At 43.3% G+C, this 18,218-nt stretch overlaps 1 protein-coding gene across 1 annotated transcript in view; it reads right to left on the bottom strand.

Annotated features, from left to right (window-relative positions):
- Positions 1–10,087: 10,087 nt before the first annotated feature.
- mad2 (mitotic arrest deficient 2) overlaps positions 10,088–18,218 on the bottom strand; it is a 31,304-nt gene continuing 23,173 nt past the window's right edge. The window contains exons 4-5 of the mRNA XM_075699398.1: positions 13,583–13,686; positions 10,088–10,435 (exon numbers count right to left, since the gene is read on the bottom strand). Coding sequence (XP_075555513.1) covers positions 10,263–10,435; positions 13,583–13,686 — 277 coding nt within the window. The 3' untranslated portion in view covers positions 10,088–10,262. The remainder of the gene's footprint in view (positions 10,436–13,582; positions 13,687–18,218) is intronic.

Here is an 18,218-nt window from a genome sequence, read left to right as displayed (position 1 = left end):
GTGTTTTCTTGCCTCACCTTCATTTTGAACACTGCATATGAGCAAACCAACACAAAAAGTAATTAAAAAGCCTGGTGATCACAATCACCTGGAAGGATCCACTGCCTAAGGCGCAAGAGATAACAGTGCTGAGCTGAAGCATAGTTGTGGAGAAATTGCTCAGTAACCTACTCATACAAGAGGGAGCACTTGGGTGAAGAGCCAGCAAGCATTGCAGTGGTATGTCCGCCTGCTGCTAACAAACTTCACATTGCACAGTTAGCATGGCAATCTGTTTTGTTTTGAAAATGCTGCTACAGCATCTTCAAGACATGTTCTACGGTGACCTGCATTTCTATTCAAATTTTGAAAAGCTTTTCCTTTCATTTGTTTTTGCTTGATTTGCTTTGCTTTCGCTCAAATTTCGCAGATTATCTTGCCTGGTTTGTTCAAAATTAATGAAACTGCCATTACATGCACACCTTACACCTTATACAGGGTGATCATTTTTAAGTTGTATGAAATTTTAAAAGATAGCCTGTTGCAGCTAACATAATTCTATCCCTACTCTATCATTCAGAGAGGCAGACATTACTCGCACAAGAAATTGAACCACATATTAAACTAACAAAAATCCACTAATCTTGAATTAGCTACTTTATGGCACACACTGCAATATACTAATTGTAGCCGGTGAGTTTGCAAGGCACATCCACTTGGAATGAATTTCGAGATTTTGATTTCTCGTGCTAGTAATGACCACCTCTTCATATAATCCAGCTCAAGGACAAGAGCCCCACTACATGCCACAGGCAATTTTTTTTTGATTTCCATAAAACTCAAAAATTATCACTCTAGATGTGAGCTGCTGCAGAGGCATGAGACTGGTTTCACTGCCTTTCAGAAACTTAGTCTGGACCATGGTGTAAGAATATTATGAGTGGTCTGGACTAACCAGGGAACAATGAAGCTAAGTTATTGAATGATGCAGCAGTGTCAAATGGGCCCTACCAAGCACTTTCACTACTTGGTAGGGCCATTTGAAAATTGCTCGAAATAGTGCATATTTTTTTTCTTTTCTGCAGCTTGGCAATCTTTTAAGACCTTGGAAGTAAACCCTGGAAACCTCAGAAAATAAATCTTGCCAGCTGTACCTGTTAAAACTAAGGATACAATACTCTTAACCTCTTTGGTCATATGTCAGGCCACATCCAACTAGCGAAAATATGCGTTCTGGTCGGATGTGCGGTAGTGCCCAACACACAAGTACTCGCATTCAGTGTTATTTCAGTTGACAACACCAGCTTCCAAAAACTTTTTCATTTAATAAGTGCATTGTGCAATGTCTCCAGACAAAGGCAGCACTTCCTTTTCCTTCCTTCACGCTTTTAAGAAATATTCACACGATTTTTGGAGTGGAGTGCCAACAGGATGGCAGCATTTTCTGCATTTGCATTTTATAGACCAAATTCTCCTAAGTGAATCGGCAAATAATTTTAGTGCCATAGAGGTATATATTTCGTCTTCATATGGTCAGCAAACGTCAAATCACGGCCACGGCAGCTGCATTTCAAAGGGGGGGGAAATGTGAAAACACCCGTGTACTTGCATTTAGGTGCACATTAAAGAACCCCAGGTGGCCCAAATTTCCGGAGTCCCCCACTACGGCGTGCCTCATAATCAGATCATGGTTTTGGCATGCAAAACCCCATAATTTGACTTAATCTGGAAACATCCTCGTATGACAGCACTTGAGAGGACAGACTATGAAGATCCTACAGACCTGCTTGCAAATCCTGTCCTCCACCCAGGAGAGTGCTTCGAGCACTACCACACAGTGCTTAAATACTATTATGAGCCTTATGAATAAGCAAGTTTTCTGAAATCATTTTCATGCGTTTATTTACCTGACCACTTTTCTGTGTGGCTTCCAGATGCATGAAATGGTTCCTAACTTGAATGACCACAAATTGGGCAATTGCGTGTGACCTCGGAGGGTTAAACCAATCCAGGTCTTAGGTTTCATAATTAGGAATTTGCGTGATGATAGGAGCCGATAATCCTCTTGAGAAAACTTTGTCCTTCCCAGTGCCATATGAGTGAGTTGACCCTATAAATCGAAATGTTGCTGCCATTGGAAAACATCCTGGGCAAAGTTTACAAGAAATCCATATCGACTATAGAGAAGCTGGTAAGTAAGACGAATTAACAAACTCCGCGTTCATTGCTAGTTGTTTTGTCGGACAGCTTCTGTTGACTATTAAAAACTGCTGGCCTGTGAACAGTTATTCGTGAAATCAAGTTCATAGCTCCAGCAACCATTCTCATCTTTGAGGCCAGAATGAAGTTGTCATTGCTGCCCATACTTCTAAAGTGCTAAATATAGACCGACGTAGCGTGAGCGTGCGCACACACTACGTCACGAACGTAACCGGACGCGACCAACGCGCACCGACGCACCCGGGATCGAGATGGTTATTGCTCTGTCTGCGCGCTGGGCGCATGGCCATAGAATAAAAAACGAATTTGCGCGGTTCACGCCGACTGCGTCGACCCACAATGGACTGAGCGAAGAAAAACCGGTGCCCACAGGCCACGCCGCGTCGCCGTTGGTCGCAGACAGCCGTTCAAAATGGCGCGCGGTTTGGGGGTGAGTGAGTGAGTGAAGTAACTTTATTTTGGTCCAGAGAAGACGCAGGGAAGACCCCGCGCCACCCGGCTAGTCCCACGTAGGGACCGCAAGCCCAGCTTGACGGCCCGATCGCGGGCACTCTGGACGGCCAGGGTTTGGTCGTTGAGTTCGGGGCTGCCCAAGAGCGCAGCCGACCTATCTTCGCTGAAGGAGGAGCCGATGGCTTCACACTCCCACAACACATGGTCCAATGTTGCCCTTAGTCCACAGGCAGGGCAGTCCGCACTGGGATATCTTTCAGGGTATATGGCATGAAGAACCGCGAGGTTAGGGTATGCACGGGCTTGTAGAAGTCGAAGGGTAACCGCCCGCGCCCTACATAAGGCGGGGTGCGGGAGGGGGAAGACCCGTCGTGACAGATAGTAGTGCGTGTGGTGATCTCATTAAACGTAAGCAAGGGTTCCCCGCGCGGCTGGGCGACTGCTGAGGCGGCGCGGTCAGTGAGTCGCACTACTATAGTGAACTAGAACACCATAGCACTACGCATGCTCCGAGGAGAACAGCCGACGCCGGGCGCATCGTAGTATACAGACATAGATGGTAGAGAGGATTGCACTTCGGCTGGCACAGGGCAAACTGCGTAGTGTGACGGGCAGCAAGCGACGCTCGCCCGCGCGCCGAAGTGGCAGTATAAACGCACCTTAAAGGGCAACTCCGGCGTTTTTTTAACCATATTAGGATACTGTCATTTTCAAATGGTTATTGACGGTCCTGTCACCTGTGGGGTGGTTCAATTTGCTTAGAACTTCATCAATAATCTTAAATAACGAATAACCGAGATACCGAAACGGGTAGCTGCTTTGTGCGACATCACGATGAGTGAATGACGTTAGGACCTATACTACCATAATGTAAATACGCAGTACACGTGGCGCTAACATCAAAGAAGCGAAGCTGATGATGTCTCCTCACGACACAGGGAGCTTTTACAGAGTTTCCGAAATTGACAGCGGCGATTTAAGCGACGACTTCAGCGAGTGTGGGGTGACTTCGACGTCGCAAACACAGGGTGGCCAGTAGAAAGTCATAAGTCCAGAACGTAACCAATTTTTAAAATTCATTTTCAGGAAACCTAAATGACTTGCAGCCATATAGTGGCACAAATAATCAGAATACATAAGAGAACATATATGCAAAATTTTATTAACATCAGTGGACATCGAAAAATCGCCGGAGTTGCCCTTTAAAGCATTTGGCTTGTTCCTTACGCGAGCCTTCGTAACCGCGTAGTCGCGCGTCCATGGCCGTGTCGATAGCCATCGTCCACGGCGGCTGCGGCAAACAATAGTTTCGTTTTGGCTCGGTGCGCGCCTCGGCCGCGTACCTTCAAAACTGCGCAGTCGCCATTCATAATCGCGTCGATAGCAACAGCGGTTTCGTCCGCAGTTGTTTCGGCAAACGGTAGTTTCGTTTTAACTCTGTGCATACATCTGCCGCGTGCCTTCAGATCCGCAAGGTCGCCGTCCATGATCGCGTCTATAGTGGTCGCGGGTTCGTCCGCAGCGATTGTGGCAAACAGTTTCGTTTTGACTCAGTCCAAAGCTGTCGAGGATGACGAGCACCGCGGCTACATATCGCGATGGACGAATGATCTGTTGGCGACCAGCCTACTGGCGAAAAAATAATCGGGATGTGCTCGCGGTAGTAAAATTCGTGTCTCTAAGTATGGTGTTTTCACGTGCCAAAACCACGATCCGATTATGAGGCACGCCGCAGTGAGGGACTTCGGAATAATTTGGACCACCTGTGGTAACGTGCACCTAAATTTAAGTACAGTGGATTCTCGTTGATACGATTCGGTAATACATTTTCTGTATAATACGTATTTCTTTTCCCGCGGCCAGTGTTCCATAGGAGCAATGTATTTTTATACGGTTATTGCGATCGAGTTTTCACCTAAAATTGTATAATACGACTGCGGGAGTACTAGTAATTCTAACGCTTATAGCTTTATATTTCAGTGTACTAGCTTAAATAACATTCTAATGACCCACGAACGTGTTAAGGCCCAGCCACACTGGAGGGAAAACTCACGCGGTGCGCCGCTGCCGGTAAAACGCTGTTGCGGCAGTGCGGCCATACCGACTGGCGGTGCGCCGCTGCTCAGTTGAGTGAGGAAACGGCGGCTTCACTTTTTTTATTTACAGAACTTTTATTAAGGACATTGAAAAGTTCAGCACAAACTGACGAGCTATTCTAACATTGCTGAGTAAAAGTTCGTCGGCTTTGGTTTGTGTAGCATCGAGTGATGCTGGTCTGCATAACGTTTTAGGCGTATGCAGATGAACCTTCACCATTGAGTTTGTCACTGAGTACGCCTATTTAGATACATTTTGGAGCTTGTTTTGGATAATACGATTTTCGGTTGATACGTTTTATTTTTTCGTTTCCTTGAAGATAGTATCAACGAGGTTCCACTGTACACGGGTGTTTTTGCATTTCGCCCCATCAAAATGCGGCCGCCGTGGCCGTGAGATTTGATCCCGCGACCTCGTGCTTAGCAGCCCAACACGGTAGCCACTAAGCAACCACGGCGGGTGTGTCTCAAATGAAGGTTCACGCCGCGCTGTGAAGGAAGTTGTGAAGCCTAGCCTTTTCCACTGCGAGAGCCAATCGGTCATAACTACAGCTTCCACACTGCTTTTGTGCAAAATAGAAACTGGATTTACCGATTCATTCACTTAATAAATAGCGTGTTGACATAGCATTTGTTTACTGTTTTATTGATACCCTCGATAATTCAACATTTGGTTAATGTGGACATTTCTCAGTCCCGTGAAATCTGAATTAATGAGGTTTTATCGTATATCAAAATGCGCGACATGTATTTTCGCTGATTTATGACTGAGCCCTTGAAATGAGCAGGCAGCGCATGTCTGTTAATCTTGGGCTGAACAAGTGAAGAGGTGAAGAGGAACAGGTGAATGCCTCGCTCCCCACAACAGCAAATTTGGGCACTGATAATTGCTATCAATCACGACTGACAAGCATACCTGTTGCTTGGCATTAAATTGCTGTGGCATTGTAACACACTCGGCAAATCCTGGAATGTCTGATCTTTCTTTTCCACAGCATTGCTTTTTAATGCCACCACCATTTTGTGCAAGGGAAAATCCCCCAAGAGGTATTGCTATAAAACTTAGCATCACTAAAGGACAATATTTGGTTGATAGATTATTCACCTGGAAGTCTATCATGGTTTCTTCTGTGCCAATATATGACTGTTGTGTAGAAAATTGCCACTGAAGGTGCCTCTGCTGCACCTCAATATCAATTGCCCACGCCAAAACCGACGAGTTGACATAATCCCTAGATGTGACCCCTCTCTGCCGCTCTCTGTGAATCAGCCAGTGTCGACGTCGCATGAAAGGTATCAGTCTGAAATATATGGCACTCCGGTTTTCCATTTTTGTGATTATTTTCTTACAAAAGTTCTGTCCTCGCTACAAATGATGAATTTGTTATTACAGATGCCTAACCTTTTTTTTTTTTAGTATCTCTTTACAGACAAGGCGTGCAAAAATTTTGGGCACATAACCTAGCTTTGTAGCTCTTAGTACTTTGTATTACTGAAGATAGTCAACGCCAACAAAGAAATGTTTTGCTGATGCTCTAGGTACAGCCTGTTTCTCTAAATTATGAAATAATTGGACAAGAGCCATGGGACCTCGAGGCAACAAAATTTTTTGCAAGGCTGCAGTAAGGAAAATATTTGATGATATAGAGGTTGTGGTCAATTCATTTGAAAGAGCTAGGTGACGTGCGACTTTTGTTAACTTGCAAGCTGAAGTGATAATAATTAAAATGTAATTAAAGGTTGTCCTTAAAGGTGATGCAAGTGACAACCATGTAACTAAGTACTAATGGTAACTATGTAACAAACTATGCCACATTTTAGCCAGTTGTCAATCTTTTATTGCGATAGCAATTTATAGTCTCTTCAGGCGTACTTCTGCTGTCACCGTGATGTTCCGTATAAAGTCCAAGGGCGATAACATCATCACCAAGTGCTCTATGCTGTACGCTGTACGTGCGAGTGAAAGTGTGCCAGGGTGAGTCGATGATGGCGGAGCAGTCTCACACACGCAAGGGAAGAAAGTGGGACAGAAGTGCACCATCTTCTGTCGCGCGCAAGGCACTCGGGGCGTTCTACTCTGGCGGCTCTTGCGTATGGCGTGGCCGTGCCGGCCCTATCCTGAAAAAGAGATCTGCGATAGCGACAGAGTTCGCTGAATGCTGATAGCTCTGCGTGTACTGCGCTGTGTTGAAACTGAGAGGCAGCGCGAAGGTCAATTCGCTCACTGCTGCTGCCGTACCTCCTCGCTCCAGCGTTCTGACAGTAAATTTCCGCGGTCATCGAGTGAGATGTGTTCATGTTTGCTTGTATGAACATGACGCCGTGCTTGTTAATTCAGTAAGTAAGCAAACGTTTACAAGTCATATGGCGAATAAAGATACGATCCTTACTTCGTTTAGCTGTCTACTAATTTGCTATCGCAACTGATCCTTCGCCTTTTGGGCAAAACTGCGACTTTTGAAAAACTTTTTGACAGGTATACACATGAAGAGCATTGGCTATTCATACTTCACTGAAAATGAGATATGCACGCTGTTGTAGTGGACAACTGCATCAAATAAAGTATCATTTGCCATCAAGCATAAAATTGTCACAGGTTTCAACCACCTGTCAATGATTCATACTCACTCATTAGGTAATTTAAAGAAAGAGTAGCCATGCCCTTCCTTCTGGAGCAGCAAAAACACCACTAAGGAGAGCCAGTATACCCATGGAAGTGAACTTTTGAACCACTTATTTAATATGGTACAAAATTTGTAGACGTTTAAAGCAACACTATAAGGCCTGGTGCCAAATTTTATTATTCTAGAATAAATTGGTGTTGAAGGGTTATGGCTCTTCAAAAGTTAGTATGGCTAATCACAAAAACTACCGTCCCAAAATGACTTGTAACAACTTTGTGCCTTGCATAATACCAGTAAAAAGGCCCAAACTATGCTATTATGGAGCCACCTTTCCTATTTAAGTAGTTTCCATAGAAAAAGAACTTGGGCTCCACTCCACGGTCTGGAGGTGGTTGGACAGCAAATCTGTAAATGACGGCTAGAATGATTACTTATTGTGATATGGCTTGAAATTATTCACATGGCGACATTCACCTGCATGTCACCTAATTATTAGCCAAAGACATTTCAACGGCCTGCAACTTTGCTTGCAACTTGGTGCACCTACAAGGAGTGAACCAGAGACAAGCAAAATACACAACCTGGAACAAGTCAGTCGCACATGGGGCAAGTAAATCCAAATTCCGCGTCGAGAAATTTGTTCTTAAATTTAGAATTTGCACCCTTGAAACGATTGCTTGCATTGTACCTTCGTTGCTTGGCCACGTTTTCGGCTTCACAACACTCATAATTCTGCTGTGCTTGGCACTTGCACACAATGTTCATCCATGGCACAAGCATGACGCCATTGTTCATATTGTTGTCCATGTTCTCTTTGCCATTCCTTGTATGCACGCTGCTCTTCAGGAGTACTCATTGCACATGGCCTTCCCATAGCATTGTCACAACACAAATGCAATGCCTTACTAGGCAGGCCCTCTTTATATATATGTAATGTAGTGATGTCACGCCCTGTGTTACAAAATTTGCTGTCATAAACCTGCACTTTATAGTTTATATGGGTGTTGACATCATGCCCCTGTTAAAAGTGGATGTTACCGTTCTGTGCTTCCCATTGTTAATGACCACTTTATCATCCATTACAGCAGACGTGTTTTAGCTCTTAACTATCGAAACAACCTATGTGGTATGCACTATGTGTGGATATGCACACTTTTCGCTTCAGTTTTAGCCTATGATTGCACTACATCTGGGATTGGCTCACGAAAGACGCAATTTTACAATGATAGTAGTAATTTCAAGCTAAGCATCTTCCATGCGCCAGAAACGCTTTCCCAAAACGGCGGTTATGGGCAAATTTCTTTTATCCGAAGCCAACACCAGCCCATATAAAAATACAAGTTTCTGCTTTATTACTAGATGCGGCTGAAATTTTGCTGGAGCCAAAAACTGCAAGAAACTCAAAACACATTTTTTTGGCCTAAAATTGTGATATTTTGCACCATGTTCCTCCCCCAATGGGTAACCTAAGCGATACAGGCTAGTTATAAAGGAAGGTCAAAAAGGCAACTTTTGCGCATACTTTATCTGGTCATAAGGGTAAGTCTTTACAAGGCCAAAAGACAAAGAGGAAGCGTTTGAGTTGGGAGACAATTTATGAAGGATACCCGAAAAGGCAGTCCATAATGATGAGAACAGCCAGGTAAGCAAAATTTCCAAATGAATGGCACATTTAGGTACACAGCAAACCGTTCAGCAAATGATTTCATCATACAGAAGCACTCTTGCCCTAAGGCTGCTACATATCTAGCTGCAGTCATGTGCATCTTAGTACTTCACACCTAATTCCACTCTCAGCATGATTAGAGGCAATTTTTTTCTGAAGGGGAGGCTAAAGGAAAATATTAAGTTAGATCGACTGTTTATTCATCTAGAAGCGCATCATCATAATCTGTGTGCGAATATATGACTTCGTTGTGCATAAAATTGCCATCGAAGTTCTTGCTGCTGCTCTTCAATTTGGATTGTCCGCGCCGAAACGAAATTGAAATAATCCCTACGTGATGTCCCTCTCCGCTGCTCTCCATGAATCAGTTAGTGCCAATGTTGCACAAGAGGTACCATAGTCCAAAATAGGTGGTACCACAATTTTCCATTTTTGTTATTTTTTTCACCTGTAAAAGCTTTGTTCTCGCTACGAATGATCAATTCGTTATTACAAAAGCCTAATCCTTTAATCTAGCTTAACATTTTACGAAAAGGGTTCTACTCAAATTGAGGACGACACAACGAGCTATGGAAAGAAGAATGATAGGCATAACATTAAGGGATAAGAAAAGAGCAGATTGGGTGAGGGAACAAACACGAGTTAATGACATCTTAGTTGAAATCAAGAAAAAGAAATGGGCATGGGCAGGACATGTAATGAGGAGGGAAGATAACCGATGGTCATTAAGGGTTACGGACTGGATACCAAGGGAAGGGAAGCGTAGCAGAGGGCGGCAGAAAGTTAGGTGGGCGGATGAGATTAAGAAGTTTGCAGGGATGGCATGGCCACAATTAGTACATGACCGGGGTTGTTGGAGAAGTATGGGAGAGGCCTTTGCCCTGCAGTGGGCGTAACCAGGCTGATGATGATGATGAACATTTTACCTTAGTGTCCCTTTAAGTAGCATGTTATAAAATGCTTATGAATTCAGCCACCATATCAAGATAAGAACACATGCATTCACTATAAGCGATCTGAATACACAATGATCCACATCTAAAGACAGATTTGAGTGTTGCCATACATTTTATTGTAAAAATTCAGGCTATTTATGGCATGCATTACAAAAGACAGATGCTCATGAGAAAAAGTGAAAATGTAATTTACAGAAGGGTGTCACAATTCACATGCAATTCTTTAAAAAAGGAAGGAAGGGGGAAAAGGGAGGAAAGCAATAAGCAGCTACATCTTAAATGTGTTCTTGTAACACACTGCGGTATCCACAGTATGGACAGTAGTGGAAAAGCTCTTGAGGTGAACTGTCTCATTGCCTTCAATAAGAAGTGGTGGCGAGTCCTCCCAGTTGTTTGGGAGCCTTGACTTTTTGTCAGCATAAATTAGGAGATCAAATGCACCTGGAAAGAGAAAGCCAAGAAACCAGACAACATAAATTATGCAAAAAAAAAAAAAAAAAGGCTCACATATCCAAATCCTAAAACACAGTAAGAATTGCCTGATAGGATGGACAGTGCTGCAAGCCCCTGTCCGCTTTATTTTAACATAAAAATCAAGGCCATAGAGTGAGCAATCTTATTCAACAAACACTATTCGACAGCACAACTACTGTTATCAGCAAATACAAAGTGTATGGTGATCATGGATGTCCTTCAGGACAATACATGTGTTATTTTGCTTTCCAGCCTATGTACAGGTGTCTTTATTGGTATAGTATGTAGTTGGCACATACTCAAATTGCTCCTAGAAAAAGCCTGCGTGGTTAGATTCTCCAACTCCAACACAACAGGTGAAGTGTCAGTCAAGTCACAGTCAAGCTCAAAGGAGGTCAATTCGGGAGGAAAAAAAAAAGTTGTAGTTGCCTAGCCAGCGTCACCACGTTCCCGTCCAGAGGAGTTCCCTGTATGGGATCTGCAACGGCTTGAAACTCCTCAGGACTTCAATAAAGTTCTTGACTGACTGACTGAGTTGCCTAGCCAGCAAGTGATGTGGGACAGGCTGTGACTTTTGTGCTGCAGGATTTTGAAGTTTTTGCATGCTTTCCTTTTGTGTCACTCATTGCATGTTGTATGTTTTCGACGTTTCAATTTTCCTCATTCTTGGCATGAACTACAATGGTAGGTGGCCAACAAAGTCAGAGTTGCCCGAGGCTTGACAGGCAATCGACTGTCTCTTAAGTGACCAATCAGGGCAATGAACTGCTTTGCTCAGGCACTCCTCATTTTATCTTAAGAGTTTATCCACTTACTGCAGTGTGACAGTGTAACCTAAAGTGTCTCATACATAACATTAAACTTTGCTTTGTTCTTTGTTCAAGTATTATTTATTTGTCACACCATTCAGAACAAAAAGTAATCAAGTGAAAGAGAAAGGAACCAAATAAATATCTGCTGAAGATTAAACTTAACATCAGCTATTTCACTACAAAGTGTATTGACATGGCTAGCACAACGATCTCCTCAATTGACTTATCACATCATACAAATTCATATAAATTTCTTTTTTCAGAGTAGCTCAACAAGCAATTAAACTTTGGCTCAAATCAGGCAATTCATTCCAAAACTATAAAGAGGGCCACAAATTAAAACATAGACAAAGGGATACAAATAAGAGACGTAGAATGGACAGATCAGGTATGCATGTTTCTATCCTCTTGCATGGGCTGATCCTGGAGATAGCGCAGCCTAAAAATGTGTGCCGATGCTGAAGATAATGCAGTAAAAAAATTTAAGTGCTCTGACACTACTCGTACTCCCTTCACATGAGGGGTGACGCGATAAAGTGCCGTGTGCAGTGACTCTGCCCCATTCTCACCCCTGTTATGATCGGCCAGCAGGGAAGTGACCTTCAAGCCTCTCTTGCACCACTGCGATGAATCGCTTCATCAAGCTAACAATGCGTCCCCCTTGAACAGACTGGCAGTGCTAGCAAGGCGAGACATGTTTGGCAGATAGAGTGTTGCTTGTTGGTTCACTGTTGCCGTCACAGACCGATGGGAGCAAGGAACTCCTGGAAAGGGTGTTCTATGGCGTTTCCTTACGGACTCTGGTAACCGCCATGGTCGTTTGACAGACGCTCCAGTTAACCGCTGTGCCATCTCAGGGACCAAGATGTGCCAGCTTGAGTCAAGCATGACAATCCCTGTCTACGAAGCTCCCCTCCTTTCTGTGTCTTCAGTGAACAAAGGTGCGGGAGCGATTGTGTGAACCCTCACCCTCAACACAGGTCCTCAGATGACTTTCGACGCTCCGAGTGGACAAAGGTGGGGCAACAGTTTTACCTGGCCTAGGGGTCTAGGGAGGTCAGAGGGGGTTTAAGCGAACTTTTTGGCTCCTCAGTGAGCTTCAATTCAGTCATGCTGCTAGACTGATGAGACATAACGTTCTCCACTCTTCATGTAGATATTGTGAATAAACACAGTACTCCTCGTTCTTGATGAGAACATGTTCCTGCCTTCAACGTCCTTAAGCATGGATGAGTCGGACGACGGCATGGGCCAGCTACCCCTTTTGACATGCCAGACACCAACTTGTCTTTGATCGACAACAACGAGAGGTTGAATTGCCTTCCAACTTTTTACACACTGCAGTGGCTACAGTTTCAGAGCACAAGATTTGTGTTGATGGGTGAAGGTTGCAAATCCTCATGAATTTTCGGAATGTGTGAGAAATTATTCAAAAGTTAATGTCGCCTGCGCTGTGTCTTCAGAAAGTGTGCACAAATCCTTCTGTCCTGCCAAAGGAACTTTAACAGGAGTTATACTAGACCCTGACATGCTAAGCATATGCCTGACTGTACGTTTAGCTGAACACATTGCAATAGGACAGTGTTCTGACACAGTCTATAATGAAGTGCATTAATACCGTACATAACTACCTAAGCTCTGGATATTGTATTTTTAAGCCAATGATGAGTGCCTGTTCCTTTGGGCTTGAGCTTGACAATCATGATCTCAATAGTACTAGAATTTTTTTCATTGGGTTTTTATTGAAAATAAGATATACTTATTGCTGTATATGTCTACTCTTGAGGTAGGCACACACCAAAGCCGAGTGAACAGCTTTGGACGCAATATACTCCAACGCATAAGGCTACGAATAAATTAGGTCCGAGCATCTGTGCAACAAAAAACGCTGCTCATGTAGACTATTTGTTAGAACAAACTTTACAGCTTCTTTCCTTACCCACATTTATTTCAACACCCCACATATTATTCTGAGTTTTAAGAGTACAAGTGAGAGTTGAAAAAAAACTAGAATTGAATTTATGCTAGTGCTGCATTGTAATTTATTATGTATTGATTGAAGCTTACAACCCCCTTAATAGATAAAGTTGAATATTTTGCAATGAACGGATACACAGAACATATGCTAGATCTTCAGATAAAATAATATTAGAGGTGGTTATCAATTTATAGTGCACCTAGCCATGGGTATGTACAAGGTTAATATCAGCTTATATCTTAACTGAAATACACCAATTTCAATACCAAGGCAAAAGCAAATAAGCAGTTTTTGTGGAAAACAAGAAACACAAACCAATCTTACATGCTGTCTCCAGAATTGGCAAATATGTGACGCTGGCCACAATTTGCCGGATCACACTTTTAATCTCGTTCTGGATGTCACTCAGCTCCTTTTCCTTTGGTTTGCTGCATACAGTAAACAATAAGCGCAAATGTTGTTACCACATCCCAGGAGCACCAATGCACAACAGGAATGTGAAGGAGACTTGTATGCTCTTATAGCTCAAACCGTGAGGGCCGGGTGAATAGCCTTGGGCCAGATATGGCAGGCCACAACTAAACTGAAGCAAATTATATACTTCAATAGCTGTTATGAGCTCTTGACAAGTTTGGATTTTCCAAAGTAAGTGTAGGCATATCTCACAGCATACTGATGTGTTCTTAAACCCATTCTATATTTTATATCTTATGTGTTATGCATCAATAACAACTGAGCACTCCAGAGCCACTGGAGTGTGCGCATGTGCTTTAAGATTGCATGCTATACGATGTTCCTTTCTCTCTTCTTTTGAGTTACTGCAATATAAATCATGCTGACCTTATGTTTACCAAACTGTGCACTTGTGTGCATAATTAATGGAGCTGCCTTATTCAACTTATTAATATTGATCTCATGTGACATAACCATTTGAGCAGTTTGAACAATGAAATTTTGTACTATAAAGAAGTTTCTGTGAGAACACCACACCTTTAGTTTCACCTTCACAGGCTCGCTAAAATCGATACTGACTTACACATTGATTGATGAGCGAAACGAGAGCAAGGTAAAAGCGGGAGCCAACATTTCGACAAGTGGACTTGTCTTTTTCAAGGCGAAATATGCTTTCCTCGCTGCAGTACATATAGTTAAGGCTCTTCTAAAGGGAAGAGGGGGTACGGCAGGTGAGTGAGGCAACGAACGAAGGTTTGTTAGTGACGAGGGTGTAGAATTGAGAATAAAGGGGTGCTATGCACACGGTCAGCGCTACGGCCGTGCGTCAGCTGGCTTGCCAACGGCCGTGTGCATAGCACCCCTCTATTCACTGCTTCTCTGGACATCAGTGGGCTATCGTCTCTTTGAATGAGATAATAAAAGAAGCCACAGAAAATGGTGCTCGTACAAGAATAATTACTGAAATGAAATAAATATACAAATAAAAGAAAAAAAAGCGAGGGAAAAAGGCAAACACTGACTAAATGAAAATAACTAAGGGTTGTTGCCTATAGCTTGAAATTTAGCATAGCAAATTGATTCTAAAGCTCATGCCTATTGATTGCAATGTCTTGAACTGATGGATGAGGTGTATTTTCTTTCTCATTCAGAACGGAAATTTGACTGTAAGCTGTAGAGTTTAAGTTCATCAAAGTTATGATCTGGATGGTTGAAATGCTTGACGACAACTTTTGGCAGCTCTTTAGCTGTGTCCGGGCAATGTTCATATAATCTGATGTTCATTGATTATCCTGTTTCACGATGTATTGTTTCTTACAGAAGGAACATTCAAGCATATAAATCACATGCGAATTAGTACAAGTAAAGCTAGTTTTCTCTTTGTGTGTATAACTATTTGCAGTGCTTTTAATTTTAATGTCACTCTGAAGGTGCCTGCAGACATTGCACCTGGAGCGACAACATGGTTTTATTATGGAGGAATGCTGTTGGCTGACTTTTGCATGCACTAACATGTCTAAAGTTTCTGTTCCGGCAATAGGTAACCCTTGGTACATCCGGGAATGCAGGTACGTAGACAGGATATTTTTTCGGGGGGGTTGTTGCCTTGGCTCTCTCCCTTAGCAGATCGCCTAATTTCTCAACACCTTGCAACTCTTGTTTCCAGTTGCCAATTTTGCACGAAAAGTGCTGTACATTTAGGGCAAAGCCAGACAAGGTAATGGGTGACAGTCATATTGCTTATGGATTTAACGGTTATTGCAGGGTCTGATGATGGACGCTGTTCCACATTACTTTATTTTCCACCTTATCCAACCCATATCACGGGTATATGGTTCTGAGGATCTGCCAGCATCGCGGCGAGCAGTCACTCGAGGAAATAATGAAGCAAAAAGAAAAAGTTAAATGCAACTGCGATTTTCTCCGGCCACAACTCGTTCCATGAGCATACAGACCAGCTGACTATGAACCGAATCTCTTTCTTGGCCCCTGGATTCATCTAAACAAAGGAGGTTGAACTAACGAAGCAATGGCGATATGTGTGATCGTTGAATAGATGGTGACATAAAAATTGTTTTGGGTATTATAAATAGAGTAAAATATTTTAATTAAAACAATAAACTACACCCTGCCTGCTGCAATAGATGGTGACAACTGGCCTCCACACCCCAGGAGATGCCGACAACTACCGCCATCTAAAAGGAGTGAGAGAATTGACCATTCCATTCTGTGAAGATGGAATGGCAGCGAAAGCCATGGTGTCTACCAAGTTGACATTTACAAATTCCCTGAATTTTCCAGGTTTTCCCTGAGTCCCTTTGTAATATTCCCTGAGTGACACAGAAGTTTGTTTTATGTCAAGACGGGCTCCCTACATCATGTCGCCCAATGGTGTCACTCTCTATTAAGCATGTTAAAAAATAAAAAACAACTTATACCACTTTGAATAGTAAGGTGTAGTATTTAGTTTATTCAGAAAGAAAACAGAAGGGAGGGGTTAGTAAAATGCACAGCGAATAAAATATCTTCGAAAAAAATAGCAAAACCCATTGCGAATTGAGTCGAACATTCTCTGATACGAATAAAAAAAGAGATACGTACAGAATAGTTTCGAATATGAGCTATTTCTATCAATTGATAGCAGTCTAATTGGTATGAGGCCCGAACTTTATCACAAGTGAGACTCTCTCGCAACAGCTGGTAAGTCAACCTCAACTGTCCTGACATACTCTCAGCCTGCGCACAGCCTCAGTGTAGGGTTTCACTGTTTTAAAGAATTTTCCCCCTTGGATGAGGGACACCTGCATCTTGGTGTCAGCCAACACTTTGCTTTTAGAGTGCAAGCTCTTTCAAAAAACTGGCGGCACACTTCCTTTCCCGTTCATTTCTCAATGCGTAGGTCCTTTGTCTTCTTGTTGTCCCTCGGCTGCGTGTTCGCCACACGGACTATTTGAAGAATCCTCTTAGGCAGTTGTACAGTCAACCTCCAATTTTTCGAACACCCTAGGGGCCGTGAGAATGCCAGAAAAATATGAATGCATGTCTTTTACAGCCCTTAAGGGCTCAAATTGCCACAGGCACGCCTGAAAAAGCTCTGAAGGCCTGCCAGTACACTTATAAGGCATATCGGTGCTCATACTGTGACAGGAGATGGCGGGTGCATGGTTTTATAATTAAGGAATACATACTGTGTCCCTTGACAGTTGCCCCTTCCCGCACTTATGCTTCACAGCGTAACATTGCTCTAATGAACAGGCATTATGCAACGCATCGTGCTTTCCAACTTTGAAGCCAATTGCGATGACCACAAAGGCGGTGTTGCTGCCATTGCTGACAACGGCGAATTCTTGCAATGAAAAACACCGCACAAAACAGCAAGAAGCTTAATACCGATCCTCGAAGCAGCTAGGCCTAGCATCACCGCGGTTGTGGCTACGGCTGCCAGCGGATCTGCGTGCGAGTGTGCCGGTTTGAGGTGGCAAGGTTATCAAAATGACGGGGGTTGTGGCTTTTATTAATGCCATTTCGGACCTGCGGTCACGGCAAAAAGTTTGGAAAATCGGATGGCGAAGGGTTCTTGTGTATGAAATTTCAGACGTTCTTATACATTGACTTTATGGGGTAAGTAGTGGTGCCGTGAAGCCGTCCGAATTATCTGGCACCCGGAAAGTCGCTCGGTGAATGTACTCTAGCAACTCCTCCGGCCAATGACGCGGCGTCAAAGACCATTCGTTACGATTCCTCCGTTACTCACGCCAACATTACCGTGACTTTCGTTCCCTTTCAATAAAATTACAGCTAATTTTCCCTGATAGATGCACAAATTCCCTGAGTTTTCCCTTAGTTTTCCAGACTACTCAAAATCCCTGAGAATGCCCGGTTTTCCCGGTTGGGAGACACCCTGGAAAGCTGATGACAGTAAAAGCTCTCAAACAAAAAGCAAAGTGTTTCACCTCTGCCGCAGGTTGGCCTAAAGATAGTGCAATATCGGGCCGACCCGCGGCGGGGGTGAAGCTGGTGTGCCTGCAGGAATGCTTTTCTCAGATGCTCATTACTTGATAATATTGGGTGACATTTTTGTAGGATGTTGTTTATGTTTGGGAGGGCATTAGAATATTTTATTATAAATGCTGGCACTCTGTCAGATTCTGGTGTAGGTCGTTTCTTAGCTAATTCTGAATGCCTCTCCAATCTTGATGCGACGTCATAAGCTCTATCAAGAGGAACTTGTGGATAGTTTCTTTCTGCTAGCATTGCTTTAAGGTCATTTAGGTGGTGGATATAATCGCTACCTCCACTGCAGATTCTTCTTATTTGTTTCGCTTGTCTGACAAAAATTCCTTGCTTGCAGTGTCACGGGTGATGACTATTGTAGTCTAAATATTGCTGGCTATCCGTAGGCTTCTGGTAAAGTGTTGTTCTCCGTTTTCCATTTTCTATCAGCAGCAGCAGCAGCAGCCTGTTTTGTGTCCCCTGCAGGACGAAGGCTTCTCCCTGCGATCTCCAA

The sequence above is a fragment of the Dermacentor variabilis genome, chromosome 1 (genome assembly GCF_050947875.1).
Source record: "Dermacentor variabilis isolate Ectoservices chromosome 1, ASM5094787v1, whole genome shotgun sequence".
NCBI lineage: Eukaryota > Metazoa > Arthropoda > Arachnida > Ixodida > Ixodidae > Dermacentor > Dermacentor variabilis.
Note: the sequence above shows the minus strand (reverse complement) of the source record. Positions and strands in the feature narration are given on the sequence as shown.